Source organism: Rhinoderma darwinii, chromosome 6 (assembly GCF_050947455.1).
Source record: "Rhinoderma darwinii isolate aRhiDar2 chromosome 6, aRhiDar2.hap1, whole genome shotgun sequence".
NCBI lineage: Eukaryota > Metazoa > Chordata > Amphibia > Anura > Rhinodermatidae > Rhinoderma > Rhinoderma darwinii.
The window spans coordinates 71611203-71629705 of record NC_134692.1 but is presented as its reverse complement, the minus strand read 5'-3'; the positions used below and the strand labels follow the sequence as shown (position 1 = coordinate 71629705).

Sequence of the window (18503 nt, the reverse complement as noted above, 5' to 3'; positions counted from 1 at the left end):
CTTTTTTTTTTTTCTGTAACACAGAAGGTTTTACCAGAGAAACTCAATATTTATTTCCAAGATTCTGCAGCTTTTAGAAATATCCCACATGTGGCCCTAGTGTGGTGATATACTGAAGCACAGGCCTCAGAAGCAAAAGAGCACCTAGTGGATTTTGGGGACTCCTTTTTATTAGATTATATCTTCAGGTTTGAAGCGGTCTTGTGATACCAACACAAAGGAAACATCCCAAAAAAAACATTTTGGAAACTACACCCCTTGAGGAATTAATCTAGGGGTGTAGTGTGAATTTTGACCCCACAGGTGCGTCATAGATTTTATTAGAATTTGGACATGAAAATGGAAAATCTAAATTTTTTCCAATAAGATGTCGTTTTAGCTAAAAAAAAAAAAAAATTAACTCAAGGAATAAAATAAAAAAAGCCCCCCAACATTTGTAAAGCAACTTCTCCAGAGTACGGAAATACCCCATATGTGTTCCTAAAATGCTGTGGGCACACGACGGAGCTCAGAAGGGAAGGAGCACCATTTGGCTTTTGAGCACAGATTTTGCTGGAATATTTTATAAGCACCATGTTGTGTTTGTAGAGCCCCTGAGGTACCACTACAGTGGAAACCCCCAAGAAGTGACTCCATTTTGGAAACTACACCTCTCAAGGAATTTATCTAGGGGTGTAGAGAGTATTTTGACCGCACATGAGTTTTCCAGAATTTGGTGCAAAGAATGAAAAAGTACACATTTTTCACAATTATGTCATTTCAGTGCCCAATATATTGTGCCCAGTTTGTATTATTGGAGATACTCCCATCATAATTTTTTACGCAGGTTCTCCCGAGTACTGCAATACCCCACATGTCACCATTATCTGCTGGCTGGGCACAGGCAAGGGAAGGAGCACCATTTGGCTTTTGGTGCTTAGATTTTGCTGGAATGGTTTTTAGTATAAAAATTTGTATAAAATTTATATTGAAAAGTTTATATAACTTTGCATAAAATTTGGATAAAGTTGGAAATCTGGATAGTTTGGATGAAAGTCACTGATCAGCCACAGGAATACAGGACTAAAATATGTGCAGCTGTGTTCAGCTGGTCTTTCCGGATATGGCCTAGACACACACCAGGGCTAAGAAGAAATTTTATTAGAAAGTTTGGATAAAATTTTGGGAGAAAGTCCTGGATTAAATTTTAGTCATGGCAACGTCTGCAGGATTGATATGTGTTCAGCTAGTCTTGCCGGGTATGGCTTGAGCACACGGCAGTGCTAAGAAGGGAAAGAGTGGCATGCGGCATAATATTACTGTGGCTGTGCGAAGTACATCAGGGTAAATTCTAAAAGGCGGTTCAACAACAAGATCAGAATTTTAGAGACGTAAGGTATATTTTAAAACACTCCTTCATGCACAGTCCTGGCTTCTCGGGGCATGTGTTGCACTGATAGATTGTATTTTTTCTTATGCCGTTTTTAATGCATACCTTGCACCGTTTTTGGCTCTTTCCCTTCTTGCCAGTTTGGGGAACTTCACTGGGGAAATGTTGCCCCGGTACAATGCGTGTGGCCTCGCTTCCAGAAGTACTGGGTCCCTCACCTTCCTGATCTTCAAATATAAGGGACTTTATTACCACCTCTTGAAATTCCAGGAAAGTTCCCCGCTGGCCTGAAGATCTGAATAGCACGTAAGCATTATACAATTCGGTTTGCATGATGTGCACTGCCAGCTTCTTGTACCACACCCTTGATTTCCACATGGCATTGTATGGCTGCAGCACTTGATCTGAGAGATCAACCCCTCCCATGTATTTATTGTAGTCAAGAATGCAATTGGGTTTGAGGGTCTCTGTACTGGTACCTCGTACAAGGACGGGGGTGCTGCCATGGCCATGTATTGTTGTCAATATATGGACATCCCTCTTGTCCTTATACTTGACACACAATAGATTGTCGCTGCATGGTGCCCTACTCTCACCTCTTCTGAGTTTTTGCCCGAGCAGCGATTAGGGAGGCTTTTCTGGTACTTGCGAACTGTGCCGCATGCCACTGTACTTCTGGAAGCGAGACTCTTGAAAAGTAGTATGCTGGTATAGTAATTATCCAGGTAGAGGTGGTAGCCCTTGTCCAGCAGTGGATGCACCAGATTCCACACTATCTTGCTGTTAACTCCCATCAAGGGGGGGCATTCTGAGGAATGAATAGTGGTGTCCTTCCCTTCATATATTTTTAATTTGTAAGTGTACCCTGATGTACTTTCGCACAGCTTGTACATCTTCACGCCATACGTTGCCCTCTTATTCGGCAGGTACTGGCGGAATCGAAGCCTCCCTTTAAAATTAACTAGGGACTCGTCAACAGCAATGCACTTCTTGGGGTTGTATACCTGGGCAAATTTGGCACTGAAATGGTCTAATAGGGGTCTAATTTTAAATAGGCGGTCAAAGCTCGGGTCACTTTGGGGTGGGCAATGTGCATTATCGCAGTAATGCAAAAATCTGAGAATTGTCTCAAAACACGTCCTGGCTACCGCCATGTGGTACATTGGGGTGTGGTACAGTATATCTGTGCTCCAGTATGTTCTTATGGATGGCTTTTTTGAAGCCCAATACTGAGCACAATACCCCAGAACTTCCTCATTTCCATGGTGTCTACAGGGGTCCACCTGTTGGGCTTGGTGTAACTAGATGAGGCATTCTGGGCGAAATAAACTGTTGGGCATATAATTTAGTTTGGGTCACCATTAGGTCCATACATTCGACAGTAAAATAAACTTTAAAAAAGTCTATTTCCTGTAACCCTGCCATTTCAAATTGAATCCCTGGGGTGCCCGTAAACTCAGGGACCTGGGGCTCGCAGTTCTCGGGGATTGGGGTCCACATGGGGTTATTACTCTCAGGGGCTGGTGTAGTAGACGACCGGGGGCGACTTCTTGGCGGTTCCTCATCCTCACTTGATGAGGAAGAGGAGAGATAAAAGTGGGCTTGTGGGTCACTCCCGGAGTCCGAAGCAATAATGGAATATGCCTCCTCAGCCATAAATACTGTACGGGCCACTATGCTCTTTAACAGATAGGTATGTTGTGCAAAAACCTACCTAACTAAACACTGTTTGTTTTTTGTTTTTTTAAGCTTTATATTTCTTTAAAAATGTATTGTTTTTTTTTTTGTTTTTTTATAACAATAGAAAAAAAACAAGTGCTCAGAAAAAACCTAGAGCAAGGCTTGTATTAGGCAATCGGTTATGGCGATGTCACTGATCCGCCAGGGGTCGCAGAAGGCAAGTTTGCTTCACTAGCAAAACCTACCTAACTAAACCGCGTGTATATATATATATATATATATATATATATATATATATATATATATATATATATATATATATATATATTTATACAGTGAAGGAAATAAGTATTTGATCCCTTGCTGATGTTTTAAGTTTGCCCACTGTCAAAGACATGAACAGTCTAGAATTTTTAGGCTAGGTTAATTTTACCACTGAGAGATTATATTAAAAAAAAAAAAAAAACTGAAAATCACATAGTCAAAATTATATATAGTTATTTGCATTGTGCACAGAGAAATGAGTATTTGATCCCCTACCAACCATTAAGAGTTCAGCCTCCTCCAGACCAGTTACACGCTCCAAATCAACTTGGTGCCTGCATTAAAGACAGCTGTCTTAAATGGTCACCTGTATAAAAGACTCCTGTCCACAGACTCAATTAACCAGTCTTACTCTAACCTCTACAACATGGGCAAGACCAAAGAGCTTTCTAAGGATGTCAGGGACAAGATCATAGACCTGCACAAGGCTGGAATGGGCTACAAAACCATAAGTAAGACGCTGGGTGAGAAGGAGACAACTGTTGGTGCAATAGTAAGAAAATTGAAGACATACAAAATGGCTGTCAATCGACATCGATCTGGGGCTCCATGCAAAATCTCACCTCGTGGGGTATCCTTGATCCTGAGGAAGGTGAGAGCTCAGCCGAAAACTACACAGGGGGAACTTGTTAATGATCTCAAGGCAGCTGGGACCACAGTCACCAAGAAAACCATTGGTAACACATTACGCCGTAATGGATTAAAATCTTGCAGTGCCCGCAAGGTCCCCCTGCTCAAGAAGGCACATGTACAGGCCCGTCTGAAGTTTGCAAATGAACATCTGGATGATTCTGAGAGTGATTGGGAGAAGGTGCTGTGGTCAGATGAGACTAAAATTTAGCTCTTTGGCATTAACTCAACTCGCCGTGTTTGGAGGAAGAGAAATGCTGCCTATGACCCAAAGAACACCGTCCCCACTGTCAAGCATGGAGGTGGAAACATTATGTTTTGGGGGTGTTTCTCTGCTAAGGGCACAAGACTACTTCACCGCATCAATGGGAGAATGGATGAAACCATGTACCATCAAATCCTGAGTGACAACCTCCTTCCCTCCACCAGGACATTAAAAATGGCTCGTGGCTGGGCCTTCCAGCACGACAATGACCCGAAACATACAGCCAAGGCAACAAAGGAGTGGCTCAAAAAGAAGCACATTAAGGTCATGGAGTGGCCTAGCCAGTCTCCAGACCTTAATCCCATCGAAAACTTATGGAGGGAGCTGAAGATCCGAGTTGCCAAGCGACAGCCTCGAAATCTTCATGATTTACAGATGATCTGCAAAGAGGAGTGGGCCAAAATTCCATCTAACATGTGTGTAAACTTCATCATCAACTACAAAAAACGTCTGACTGCTGTGCTTGCCAACAAGGGTTTTGCCACCAAGTATTAAGTCTTGTTTGCCAAAGGGATCAAATACTTATTTCTCTGTGCACAATGCAAATAAATATATATAATTTTGACTGTGATTTTCTTTTTTTTCTTTTTTTTTTATATAATCTATCTCTCACTGGTAAAATTAACCTAGCCTAAAAATTCTAGACTGTTCATGTCTTTGACAGTGGGCAAACTTACAAAATCAGCAAGGGATCAAATACTTATTTCCTTCACTGTATATAATATATATATATATATATTTTTTTTAATTTTAACAAATGAAAAAAAGTGCTAGAGCAAGGCTTGTATTAAGCGATTAGTGACCACTAAGTCACTGATCAGAACACAGAACAGCAGTACTCGTCCCAGAGGTTTACAAGTAAAGTAAAAGAAAAAAAACCCTGTAGCAAGGGTTTTGAGCAGTGATCAGCAACTTATTCAGTTACTGATCAACAGCAGCAACAAAAATCACAGCAAAGTGGAAGTAATCACTAGGATGGTGATCAGGGGTAAAGGGTGGAGGATGGAGGTAGTTGTAGATAGATAGATATAGTACTGTATATATGCAATAGCTCTTGACAGAACCACTCTGCTCCCTCTCAACAACTGCAATGAGGGATACAGGGCGGGGTTATAATGAAAATGGCCTCCAGTGTAATATGATTGGTCTGTCATGACAGACAGACCAATCATAACAATTGCAGATGAGGGACCAGTCTGGTCGCTCGGTGATGTATAGTGATTGGTTGCTGTCCATGATAGCAGCCAATCACTTGTCTCCACTTCCCCTGAGGCCCAATCGCCGCCTCCAACATGGCGATAGTCAGTCAGTAATAACTGACCTGCCGCGATGATCGCTGCTAAGAGACCACTGCGATGGGTCCCTCAGCGTTGAGCAGTGATAGTCGGCTGTCCGGGACAGCAGCTATCACTGCTCTAAAACACATCATTACTCTGCCGGTGTCCGATCCTCCCCCTCCAACATGGTGACAGTCAGTCCGTAATGACTGACCTGTCGCGATGATTCCCGCTGAGGGACTGCTGCGATGGGTCCCTCAGCGTTGAGCAGGGATAGTCTGCTGTCCGGGACAGCAGCTATCACTGCTCTAAACCTGTGTCTGGAGACACAGGTGCCTGTTAACCACATGACGTAATAGTTAGTCTGTCACAGGCGTTGCCCTGTTAACGCAAACTGACAATTACGTCACATAGCGGAAAGGGGTTAATGAATGGATTGTGAGAAGAATTCCCAAAATAACTGAAAACTTTGGAGAAGCAATCAGTTGGAAATGAATAACGTCTTGATGATCCGGCTTGATGAGAACTTGAACCTGCATAGTCTCATGTGTAACAGGCCGAGGTTTTAGGGGTAACTCATTAACTGTCTCCATGTCTACTGGTGCTGACTGTCACGATCACAGGGTATGTGGACCCACTAGGCTGCTCCGCCGTAGCGTAAAGGCAGCTGACCTACTCACAGTCTATACAAAAGTCCATAGCAGTTCGTAACACACGGGTGCCTGAACTAGTCCAGACAGTGGCTGTGGCTTCAGCATGGATGGAGGTAGGTGCAGCAGGTTGCTCCAGACGTGGCGGACTGTACAAGACGTGGCAGACTGTACAAGACGTGGCAGACGACACTGGACGTGGCAGACGACACTGGACGTGGCAGACGACACTGGACGTGGCAGAAGACACTGGACGTGGCCGAAGACACTAGAAGTGGCAAATGACAGCAGGTGCATTAGACACGACTCCAACACTAGTAGGCACAGGAACAAGAACACTGCACGGGATACAGGAACAGGTAACAGGGCACGGGTAACAACTGGAACGGGAAACACTAAGGGACCATTTGCAAGACAGATTTTGGATACACTAACAACGCAGAGGCCTTCTTATAGTCTAGGAAATCATGTGAGTTGATGATGATGATTGTTTTCATGTGCGCGCGCTGGCCCTTTAAGAGCGGGCACAAGCGTGCGAGCGCACCCTACGGGACACAGCGGACCGGAGCGGAAGTGAGCGCTGGCGTCTCCTAGAAAGGAGATGAGAACCAACGCTCACAGATCCATGGCTGCGGGCGTCGGGAGGTGAGTAAACCCGACGGCCCGCGGCCATGGACGCTACACTGACTTTGGTAACAATGTAATATTATTATCATGAGCAAACGTTATGTTAATCTAAAGGTACCCCTGATAAAGTCAGATTGGGCAAAACTAGTATGATTTTGATCCTGTATTTTATCACCATGTAAGATGACATGCACTTTAACCAAAGTTTTTCTTGTAAGTTCCACCATATAAAAGTGCAAAGTCATCTGTTATACGGATTCCGCCCAGTAGTTGTTCTCGTTTTTTCTCATTCAAATTTCTCACTGTGAAGGATTCTGGCTGATTTCCAGTTCTCCAGATTCCAATGTGTTCATTTTAAGAATTTTTGGTCAAGGCGCAGACCGGTGCTTTAGAGTAGATTGAGCGTTATCGATGTGGGCGCCAACATAGGAGGAAGCAAGAGTGGTGAGGACTTGTTTCTGACAGCAAGTGGTGGAGTAGTGGAGCTGTGAAAGATACACTGATTACAGTGTTATATGTAGAACTTTGACGTCATCTATCAAGCTTCGAGACTGTTGGTGTATTTATTACACATACAGTACTTTTGAGGTTCTGCTAGTGCTGAACGCAGGACTCTGCGTGTCTTGTTTGGAGCTTATATGTGTTGTCCCATGCTCTACCCAACCACCATTGAGTGTTGTCACAGGCTCCAAGGGCAAGGAACTCCCCCTCCTCACTGTGTGTCGATGACATGCATGAAGGGGCTGGCTGACTGGCTCAATTTATCAGCTAAGCCAGCCCCTTTATTCTCGTCATCGACACACAGAGAGGAGGGGGAAGCTCCTTGTCCCTGGAGACTGTGACGACGTGTCACCGCAACAACAGCAGCGCCAAACTTCCGGGTCAATTCGACGGGGACTGAAACCTGCAGATTTGAAAACAAAAGTATGTTAGCAAGTTTTTATATTTTACAAATGCAAAATAATAGTTTTTTTCTTTCGTCTGACAACTTAATATCTGCTGAGCAATTTTTGCTTTGGATGTAAACATTTATAATATTAATTTGCTATTCAGATTTATTATGTTCATTTATTGTGTTTTTGTTTAAATAAATTTGCTTTTAAAATGTGTTTAAATTTCTTTTATTAACGAGTAAAGTCGATTTTAATTGATTCTGGGGGAATGGGGGGAACAATTTGCATTATCTGCCTCGGGCATCAAAATATAATCTCCCAACCCTGACGTCAGGCGACAAACTGTACATATTTTTTATTATTATAGAGGATTATTTTATTTGGAAAATGTAATTTGTTATACCAACTACATTAGTGTACAAAGGGAAAGAACCAAGTAAACTTTACATTTTTTAAAGAAAATTGTGTCAATTTTTCCTTGACAATGATGCCACCATACATAAAAGATAGTGGTTCCTGTTTGATGCAATAAGACCAATATATATATATATATATATATATATATATATATATTTTATTTTATTTTTTTTTAAAGAAAATAAAACATTTTAATAGATTATGAAATAAGAAAAAATATTCCAAAATAGATTATTGAGCGTTGGTCCTGAAAAGGTTAATTTACAGCACTTTTTGACCTGAATTCATAGATTTATTTTTTTTATGGCCTCTATGTGGTGTAGGGAGCATTTAGGAATCATAATTTGTGCTTATTTCTTCCATCTAGGAGACAAAGTTCTAGTATAACTGAAAACTCAACATTTTAATTGTGTTCCACTATTTTTATTTAAATAATGGGGTACCTATATTATTCTTCGAATGTGTAACTTTATCCTGAATGTTTCCTTAAAATAATCTGAAAATATTTTTACTTTACAGGTGCTCAGGCAGTAATAGCCCTTTGCAAGGATAGCAAACATCACCAGGATGAACTATGTGAAGGCAATGGCATTGGCTGTTTAGTACGATTGTTGAGAAGTTCCCGAATAGCAGAGAGAACACTTCTTAGTATTATCAAAGCCTTAGGAACAATGTGTATTGGTATGCTTTTAAATTCTACTTTTAAATAAACAAGTTTCTGAATATTTGTCTTTCCATACATGTGGCTAGAGACCATAAAAAAACAAGCACTTCATAGATGAATAATGTTTGAGTTGGTAAAATGCTGAGTAAAAGCTGACCCAGTAGTACCACGCTCACCGCTTGTGCTATATTTTAGGCATAATACTAAAGTTGGCAATAGATATGTGATATTTGTTGGCAGATCCAGACGATTTTGTTGGGATCTGACATAAATCCAATTTCCATGTATTCAATATGACGAATGCAGTAGTGGAAGAGTCTAAAAAAAATATGGATACTGCGCTATATAGGGTAATTATGTACAGACCAGTGTGAAAAGATAAGTTGCTGATCAAACATACTCACCTTATATAGTTGTGCTATCTGCGCAACTTTAAGGAACAATTTGTACATTGGTGATTCAGTGGGGTGCTGGGGCAGAAATACTTACCCATTCATGCATCAGGTCGTTTTTTGGTCCAGCGCCGCCCACGTGATCTTCATTCTGATCTGGTTTGGAATCACTGCTTTTTAGAAAGCCGGAACTAAGGCTGTCAATGCATTCCTATGGAGCCTCGTTCTGGTTCCTATAGGTATGCATTGAGAGCCTGTGTTCCGGTTTTTTCAAAAGCACAGTGATTCCAGTACAGGTCAGAATGTAATCATGTGGGCGGCACTGGACCCGAAAACAATGTGATGCACAGATCGGTAAGTATTTCTGCGTACAGCACCTCACTGAAACACCAATGTACAAATGGAGGGGGAAATAAAAAAAAAAGTGGAGTGCTCCTTTAAAGTAGCACTTGACAAATGGTCACAGAGGGGGAGCTTGTCCAGACACTCACAAGTCAAATGAGGCTGGCAAAAAAATCACGGAACTCCATAGGCCATTTCTTCCAGTAGGAATTCACATAATCCGGCACTGGGTTTAAGCATGAATATAACATTTTTTGGAATATTTTCCCTTCCTCAGACAATTGAAAAAAAAAGAATATATAGGGTACAGAGGTAGCGCCCAAAAGTGTGTGTGACTGACTTGCACTGTGCAGATACAACAGAAATGGACTTACACAAATAAAAAGCATTCCATATATGATGAATCAATGGATTACAAATCGCATACATATATCGATAAACTGTGAGCCTAAGGAATGTAATAAACTAGTCAGGATTCTACTGAATAATGTTCTGTATACTCCATACGCTGACACCGGCAGTATATGAAGTGCGCTCCATACTTCTCCCCCTGCACCAGGACGTACCGGCACGTCCTGGTACGTGAAGGGTTTAATCATTAATTCAGCTGTTTCATTCAGTCAAAAGAAAAAATCAATAGAACAGCACTCTGCACACACTAAGACTACCTAATGCACTGTATTTAGATTAATTTGCATTACTGATATGTTTACCTACCAATGTCAGGTTCTTATCGCAAATTTTGATCAAATTGTGTGAGCCCACCTGCCACTTTTTTGTGTGTCATCCAGTCCCATTGCCACGTGTATAAAATCAAGCACCCAGCAAATCAGTCTGCCTTTACAAACATTTGTGAAAGAATTAGTCATCCTAAAGATTTCACTGAGCTCCCTTTTCTAGACACCTTTCAAAACTGGCAAGGAAGGTCCAAAAAGTGTCTGAAATACAAAAGAAATTGAGGCACAGTCTCACCCATTATCTTTAACTGATTTAGGATCGCCCATTGTATATATATACGGTGGGCTGTCCAGGTCCTTAAAACCTGCACAATAGTATATCTCAATGAGCACTGTGTACAGAATAGAGGCAGCAGCATATGATCGTCAAGATCCCATTAGTAAGAAGGCTGCTGCTGGGTCTAACTAGACCCAGGACAGCCCTAATTGTGATAATATAGTTTCAATAATAGTGACACTATAATATGGCTGATAGCGCAGCCCCAGTTACAGAGGGAATACATGGTGTAAAAGAAAAAAAGAAAGAAAAAGTCCCCAAAGGTCTTTTCTGACCTTTGAGGGACAAACCATAATAATAAAAATATATTTTTAAGTTCTAGCCATTTAACTAATGTGTGCTAAAAAAGGCTAAACAGTGTCTGGACCTGAAGGCTCAAAATAGTGTGGTCCTGAACCGGTTAAAGGAACTTTACTTTATTAAAGAAACAGTTTATTTATTATTATTATTATTATTATTAATTTTACCGTCCTCATTTAGTATTGCTTTTGGTGTTGATCAATTATAGGTATTTTAGTTTTATTGATATATCTTGCATATTTATATGATTCTAATTATTAAGTAAATGAGTAATTCATTGTGCAATATTTGATTTTTTTAAGCTTATTTGATTTTCTCTATTGCCCTTTCCTACTAATAACCAGATATATTTTACATAATCACAATCCTTATGTACTCCTTTTGGTTAAGAAGCTTAGCTTATTGGAGAGTATAGCACATATAACTTATATTTTCATGTAAGAAATGGTTACATAGTTACGGTACATAAGAGAGAATGGTCGAAAAAAGACAGACGTCCATCAAGTCCTACCAAGTAATGGGAGAAAGGGAAGGGATGGGAGAAATTATAGAACTTTGTTTTACCCCTATTATTCCAGAGGAATGTTTAATCCGACTGGATTAACTTTCAAACAAGAGTTCTATACATTGACATTGACATAGACCTAGAAACTGATATTTTTTTGTTCGAGGAAATGATCTGAGCCTTTTTTAAAGCCATCTACTGTCCCTGCTGTGACCAGCTCCTGCGGTAGACTATTCCATAGATTCACAGTTCTCACAGTAAAGAAGGCTTGTCGCCTCTGCAGATTGAACCTTTTTTTCTCTAGATGGAGGGAGTGCCCCCTTGTCTTTTGAGGGGATTTTACATGGAACAGGATTTCACCATATTTTTTGTATGTTTCATTCATATATTTATATAAGTTAATCATGTCCCCCCTTAGTCGTCTCTTTTCAAGGCTAAATAGGTTTCATTATTTTAATCTTTCCTCATAACTTAGATTCTTCATGCCCATTATTAGTTTCGTTGCTCTTCTTTGTATTTTTTCCAACTCCAGGGCATCCTTTCTATGAACTGGAGCCCAGAACTGAACTGCATATTCTAGATGAGGCCTCACTAATGCTTTGTAAAGTGGTAATATTACATCCCTGTCCCGCGAGTCCATGCCTTTTTTTAATATACAACAATATCTTGCTGGCCTTAGAAGCAGCTGATTGACATTGCATGCTGTTATTTAGTCTCTGATCTACAATTACACCCAGATCCTTCTCAAAAAGTGACTCACAGTTTAGCTCTTTGAATCCTTTGTATCTGACCTCCCATATCTATTAGTATAGATATGGGGCATAATTACCACAGGGATTTTTCGCCTTTAATCATCTTCTTGTGCTTTTTGATCATGTATATTATCATTCATATACCGAATACAGCCATGTGCAGTGGCCTAAATGTATGTTTTGCTCATGTTTGTTGTTTTTTTTTTTAACAGGTGTAGCCCTTACGAATAATCCGGTTACCCAGGCAAAAATAGTTGAAGAGCACGCACTAACAACTCTCATTCACCTTCTCAAAACCCACAGTACTTTCAAAATTAAGGTACGCACATCCTAATGTACATCAAATTCTCAGTGATTATGGCCTTGCTTATAACTTGGGGCAATCAATATTCACGTATACAGTATGTTATGTAATTTTCAAATGCACAATATGATTATCAATATTTTATGTGGGGGATCTTACTGGTTTATATTGTACAATATCAAGAATTTGAATTATAACAGTGTGAGAATTATTTGTCTGTTTATTTGTAATATAGAAATCCATATTTTAACCCCTTGACGCAACTGTACGTCATGGTTTGCCCTGCATTAAGGCACAATGAGGCAGTGTTACGTCATGGTGATTTTCTGTCACCATGTTAAAACACATGGTGACAGAACAGTGACATCAGCTGTCACAGACAGCCGATAGTCACTGTAACTCATCGGGGGAACAATCGCGGCGCCGCCAGCGATCGCTGTGATTGGTCACTCACTACTGACTGACCAATCATTGTATTGCAGCATGGTTACCGGGCTAAAAGAGCCGGGTAGCCACGCTAGCCAATCGGCTGTTTGCAACTGGAGGCCTAACAATGGCCCCCTGTCTGCCAAGTACGGCGGCCTGTTATGCCCCGCCCAGAGGCAGGGCTTAAAAGGCTTCCGGCCGCAGATTAAATATGTTGGCGGGCTCACAAGCTGAGCCTGCGCCAACAGCCGAAGGATGTCAGCTGTATGTTACAGCTGACATCCTGCTGTAACGGCAGGGAACGGATCTAGCTCCACTCCCTGCCGTTAACACCTTAGATGCCGCTATCAAAAGCGATCGCGGCATCTTAGTTGTTTCCAGGAAACCGGGATCACTGCGACGTGGTCGCACGGATGCCGATTGTTACAATGGCAACCGGAGGCCAACAGTGGCTTCCTGGTCTGCCACATATAGAAGCCTATTAGGCCCCACCCAGAAGCGGAGCCTAATCGGCTTGCTGTCAGTGAATAGCTGAATAGCTCTAATGCATTGCATTATGTGGGTAGTGCAATGTATTAGAATAAAGATGAAAGGTGCAGGTCTTCAAGTCCCCTAGTGGGACAAAAAAATAAAGTGCCTTTTTTCCTATAATAATTCTTTTATTATAGGAAAAAAAATGAAACCGTTAAAGTACACATATTTGGTATCGCCGCGTTCGTAACAACCCAAACAATAAAACTATAATGTTATTTTTCCCGCACGGTGAACACCGCAAAAAAATAAATAAAAAAAAATGCCAGAATCGCTATTTTTTTTGGTCACCATCCCTTCTAAAGTATAGAATAAAAAGTGATCAAAAAGTCGCACGTACCCCAAAATAGTACCAACAAAAACTACATCCTGTCCCGCAAAAAACAAGTCCTTACACAGCTTTGTCAACACAAAAAATAAAAATGTATGCCTCTCAGAATATGGGGACGCAAAAAATTTATTATTTTTCAAAAAAGGGATTATTTTTTTGTGCAAACGCTGTAAAACATAAAAAATTATATACATATGGTATCGCCATAATCATACCGACCCCCAGAATAAAGTAAAATGTCATTTATAGCGCACGGTAAAAACTGTAAAAAAAAACAACAAAAAAAACATCAGAATTGCTGGTTATTTGTCACCTTGTTTGCCAAAGAAATTGAATAAAAAGTGATAAAAAAATTGCGTGTAACCCAAAATAGTACCAATGAAAACTACAGATTGTCCCGCAAAAAAAAATAAGCCCTCACACAGCTCCAGTGGAGAAAAAATAAAGTTCTGGCTCTCAGAATATGGAGACAAAAAATATACAGAGTGTTCCAAAAGCGGATAAGATTGGGCACCATTTATCAGTGCGCAGTAGCTACACATATGCGGGTTATTATTTATTTACCGCATTATTATACCCTCTTATTATGCCCTGATGTTCTCCGCACAGCTTACATATGCCCCCACATTATAAACTGAAATACCAGCAAAACCCCAAACAGAACAACTGCCAAGCAAAATCTACACCCCAAAAGCCAAATGTCGCCCCCTTCCTTCTGAAACCTGCAGCGTGCCCAAACTGCAGTTTACGTCCACATATATGGCATCGCCATACCCGGGAGAACTGGCTTAACAGTTTGAGATATTTGTCTTCAGTGGCACAACTAAACTAAACTAACTAGGCACAACATATTGTGCACTAAATTGGCATATCAGTGGAAAATTGCAATTTTCACTTTGCACAATCCGCTGGGCACTAATTTCTAATGTAGAATCACCTGTGGGGTCAAAATGCTCACTAACACCCCTTAAAATGTCCTAAGGGGTGAAGTTTCCAATATGGGTGTCACTACTTGGGGGTTTGTTTTACTATTTGACTTCTGAGCCCTGCAATTGTGGGACAATGCTGTGAAAATCACCAAAATAGACCTCAAATGCGCATGGTGCTCTTCACTTCTGAGCCCTGTCATATGTCCAGGCAAATGATAAATGCCTTGAGGGGTGCAGTTTCCAAAATGGGGTCACTTTATGGGGATTCCACTCTACTCCCGTAGGTCAGGGGTTTTGCGTATGCGACATGGTGGCCAAAAACCAATACAGCAAAATCTGCATGCCAAATAGCGCTTCTTCCATTTAGAGCTTTGCTGGGTGTTTAAATAGCAGTTTATGACCACATATTGGGTATTGCCATAATCGGGAGAAATTCCTTTACAAATGTTGGGGTGCTTTTTCTCCAGTATCCCTTGTAAAAATGAAGACACTATAGGGGAACAAAATATAGATTTTCATTTTCACGGCCTAATTCCAATCATTTCTGCAAAAGACCTGTGTGGTCTAAATGCTCACTATACCCCTAGATAGATTCTTTGAGGGGTGTAGTTTCCCAAATGAGGTCACTTTTTGGGGGGTTTCCACTGTTTTGGCCTCTCATGGGCTTTGCAAATGAAACATGGCACCCAGAAAACAATCAAGCAAAATTTGAGCTCCAAAAGCCAAATGGCGCTCCTTCCCTTCTGAGCCCTGCCGTGGGTCCAAATTGCTCTTTATTACCACATATGGGGTATTGCCGTACTCAGAAGAGTTTGCTTTACAAATGTTGGGGTTCTTTTTCTCCTTTATCTCTGAGCTAAAAATACATTTTATTAGAAAAAAAACGCCCACCTGTGGTGTCAAAATGCCCACTATACCCCTTGATAAATTCCTTGAGGGGTGTGGTATGCCAAATGGTGTCTTTTTTTAGGTGTTTTCTTTGTTTTGGCCCCACAAGACCTCTTCAAACCTGACATGGTGCCTAACATATATTCTAATAAAAATAAGGCCCCAAAATCCTTTAGGTGCTCCTTTGCTTCTGAGGCCTATGTTTCCATAGTAGCACACTAGGACCACATGTGGGATATTTCTATAAACTGCAGAATCTGGGCAATAAATAATGAGTTGCGTTTCTCTGGTAAAACCTTCTGTGTTACAGAAAAAAAATGGATCAAAACTGATTTTCTGCAAAAAAATTACATTTGTAAATTTCACCTTTTTAATTTTCTTTGATTCTTGTCAAACGCCTAAAGGGTTAAGAAACTTTCTAAATGCTGTTTTGTATACTTTGAGGGGTTCAGTTTTTAAAATGGGGTGATTTATAGGGGGTTTATAGTATATAAGGCCCTCAAAACCAGTTCAGAACAGAACCAGTCCCTAAAATAAGGCTTTTGAAATTTTCTTGGAAATGTGAGAAATTGCTGCTAAAGTTCTAAGCCTTGTAACGTCCTAGAAACATAAAAGAACGTTCAAAAAACGATGCAAACATAAAGTAGACATATTGGAAATGTGAAATACTAGCTATATTGTGTGGTATTCCTATCTGTCTTAGGGCTGATTCAGACGAACCTGGCGTTTTTGCGCACTCAAAACACGCAGCATTTTGCCTGCGCAAAAGCCACTTGACAGCTCCATGTGGGAGCAGCATATGATGCGCGGCTGCGTGGTTTTCGCGCAGCCGCCATCATTATGACACGCCATTTGGATGTTTGTAAACAGAAAAGCACGTGGTGCTTTTCTGTTTACATTCATCCTTTTGACAGCTGTTGCGCGAAACAGCCAGTTCGCACGGAAGTGCTTCCGTGCGGCATGCGTGGTTTTCACGCACCCATTGACTTCAATGGGTGCGTGATGCGCGAAAAACGCCAAGATATTGAACATGTTGCGCTTTTTACGCAGCGGACAAACGCTGCACAAAAAGCACCGACTGTCTGTACTGCCCCATATACTTCTATTTGTCCATGCGAGCCGCGTGAAAACCACACGGCCTGCACGGACGCAATTCACCTTCTTGTAAATCCGCCCTTACAAGCAGATACGTTTAAATTTAAAAAAATGCTAATTTTTGCAATTTTTCTAAACATTTTGGTGTTTTTCATAAATAAACACTGAATGTGTTGACCAAATTTTACCACTAACTTAAAGTCCAATGTATCACGAGAAAACTTAGAATCTTAGAATCGCTTGAAAAAATAAGGCTGGGTTCACACAACCTATTTTCAGACGTAAACGAGACGTATTATGCCTTGTTTTACGTCTGAAAATAGGGCTACAATACGTCGGCAAACATCTGCCCATTCATATGAATGGGTTTGCCGACGTACTGTGCAGACAAACTGTCATTTACGCGTCGTCGTTTGACAGCTGTCAAACGATGACGCCTAAAAATACAGACTCGTCAAAAGAAGTGCAGGGCACTTCTTTCAGACGTAATTTGAGCCGTTCTTCATTGAAGTCAATGAAGCACAGCTCAAAATTTACGGCTGTCAGAGAAGCCTCGCAAAATGCGAGGAGGAGCATTTACGTCTGAAACGAGGCAGCTGTTTTCTCCTGAAAACAGTCTGTCTTTTCAGATGTAAATGCCTGCTATCGTGTGCACATACCCTCAGAGCATTTTAAAGTTATTACCACTTCAAGTGATACATGTCAGATTTGAAAAAAATGGCCTGGTCCTTAAGGCCAAAACAGGCTTAGTCACTAAGGGGTTAAACAGCCATTGTATGTACCTACTATTACAGCAATTTAACAGCCATGAAATATAATGCAATTTTCAATTATATAAACTCTGAAATAAACAGTATCATAACAAATGTGGGTTAATGTTCTTTGACTTGGTTACCAATAGATCATAGCTTAAGGATTAGATAATTTAGGACTTATTCAGATTCCTTTTAGAATAACTGAGGGAGTCCAGTTTGACCTGTGAAGAGGTGATATCTGCTGTGCCTTTGAGCATAGAAGTGAGGAGAGGGCCAAAAGTCAATAAAAAAAAAATGTTTCCAGGGAATTCCTTAACAGCTGGTGGAATTTTGTAATAAGGGAAATATAATTTGTGAAGGGTTGTCGGTTAGCATCTTCCAAAGCAATGTTGGTGCATGCTTCTGTGGTGTTTGGTCAAAGATGATTTTTCGTCCAGAAATAAACCGTAGTTTTCTGGAAAATGGAAAATCTTGTATCAATATGTTAATTTTGGCAAGATTATCAGTTCGTTCAGACCAATTCTAGTGAATGTAAAACTTTCTGACTCTTCCTCTATTTATCGATTCATACAGTTGTTCACATTCAAATAAATGTTAAAGGAACAGTGTCACCACAAATTTTTTTTTAATATGTTAAAGATGTTAGTGCTTTATTAAAAACGTTTGGATTAATTTGTGTGTTTGTGTGTTACTTTTTCTTATTTTTACACTTTTTCTTCCCTATGGGGGCTGCCATTTTTTTTTCCATTTCTGTATGTGTCGATTAACGACACATACAGACATGGAATACGGCAGCTCCAGTCCCATAGGGACTGCGAACGGGGCCCGTTCCATCCACTAACATGTACGCCGCTGTGTGGGAACGGCGCATGCGCCGCTCCCACACAGTTCAATTTGAAATGCGCGCCGTCCGGCGCCATTTTCCTGTGAACCGGAAGTCGCGGCCGGACAGTAAGATTACTACTTCCGGTCGCGGCTTCCGGACTTGTGCACATGGAACAACGGCAGCAGATGGAGCGGATGGACCGGAGGGAGCGGCGGCGACTGGAGCAGGTAAGGGATTTCTATGTATGTTTGTGTTTCAGTGTGTTTTACTAGTGTATGTAAACCTTCTACACTGTGTGTTAGCTCAAAAAATGGCGA

The 18503-nt window shown here is 40.9% G+C and overlaps 1 protein-coding gene across 2 annotated transcripts in view; it reads left to right on the top strand.

The window, feature by feature from the left end:
* Positions 1-18503, top strand: part of ANKAR (ankyrin and armadillo repeat containing) — a 468018-nt gene that overhangs the window by 330628 nt on the left and 118887 nt on the right. For both annotated transcript variants that reach the window (XM_075829926.1, XM_075829927.1), the window contains exons 16-17: positions 8652-8813; positions 12314-12420. In XM_075829926.1, coding sequence (XP_075686041.1) covers positions 8652-8813; positions 12314-12420 — 269 coding nt within the window. The remainder of the gene's footprint in view (positions 1-8651; positions 8814-12313; positions 12421-18503) is intronic.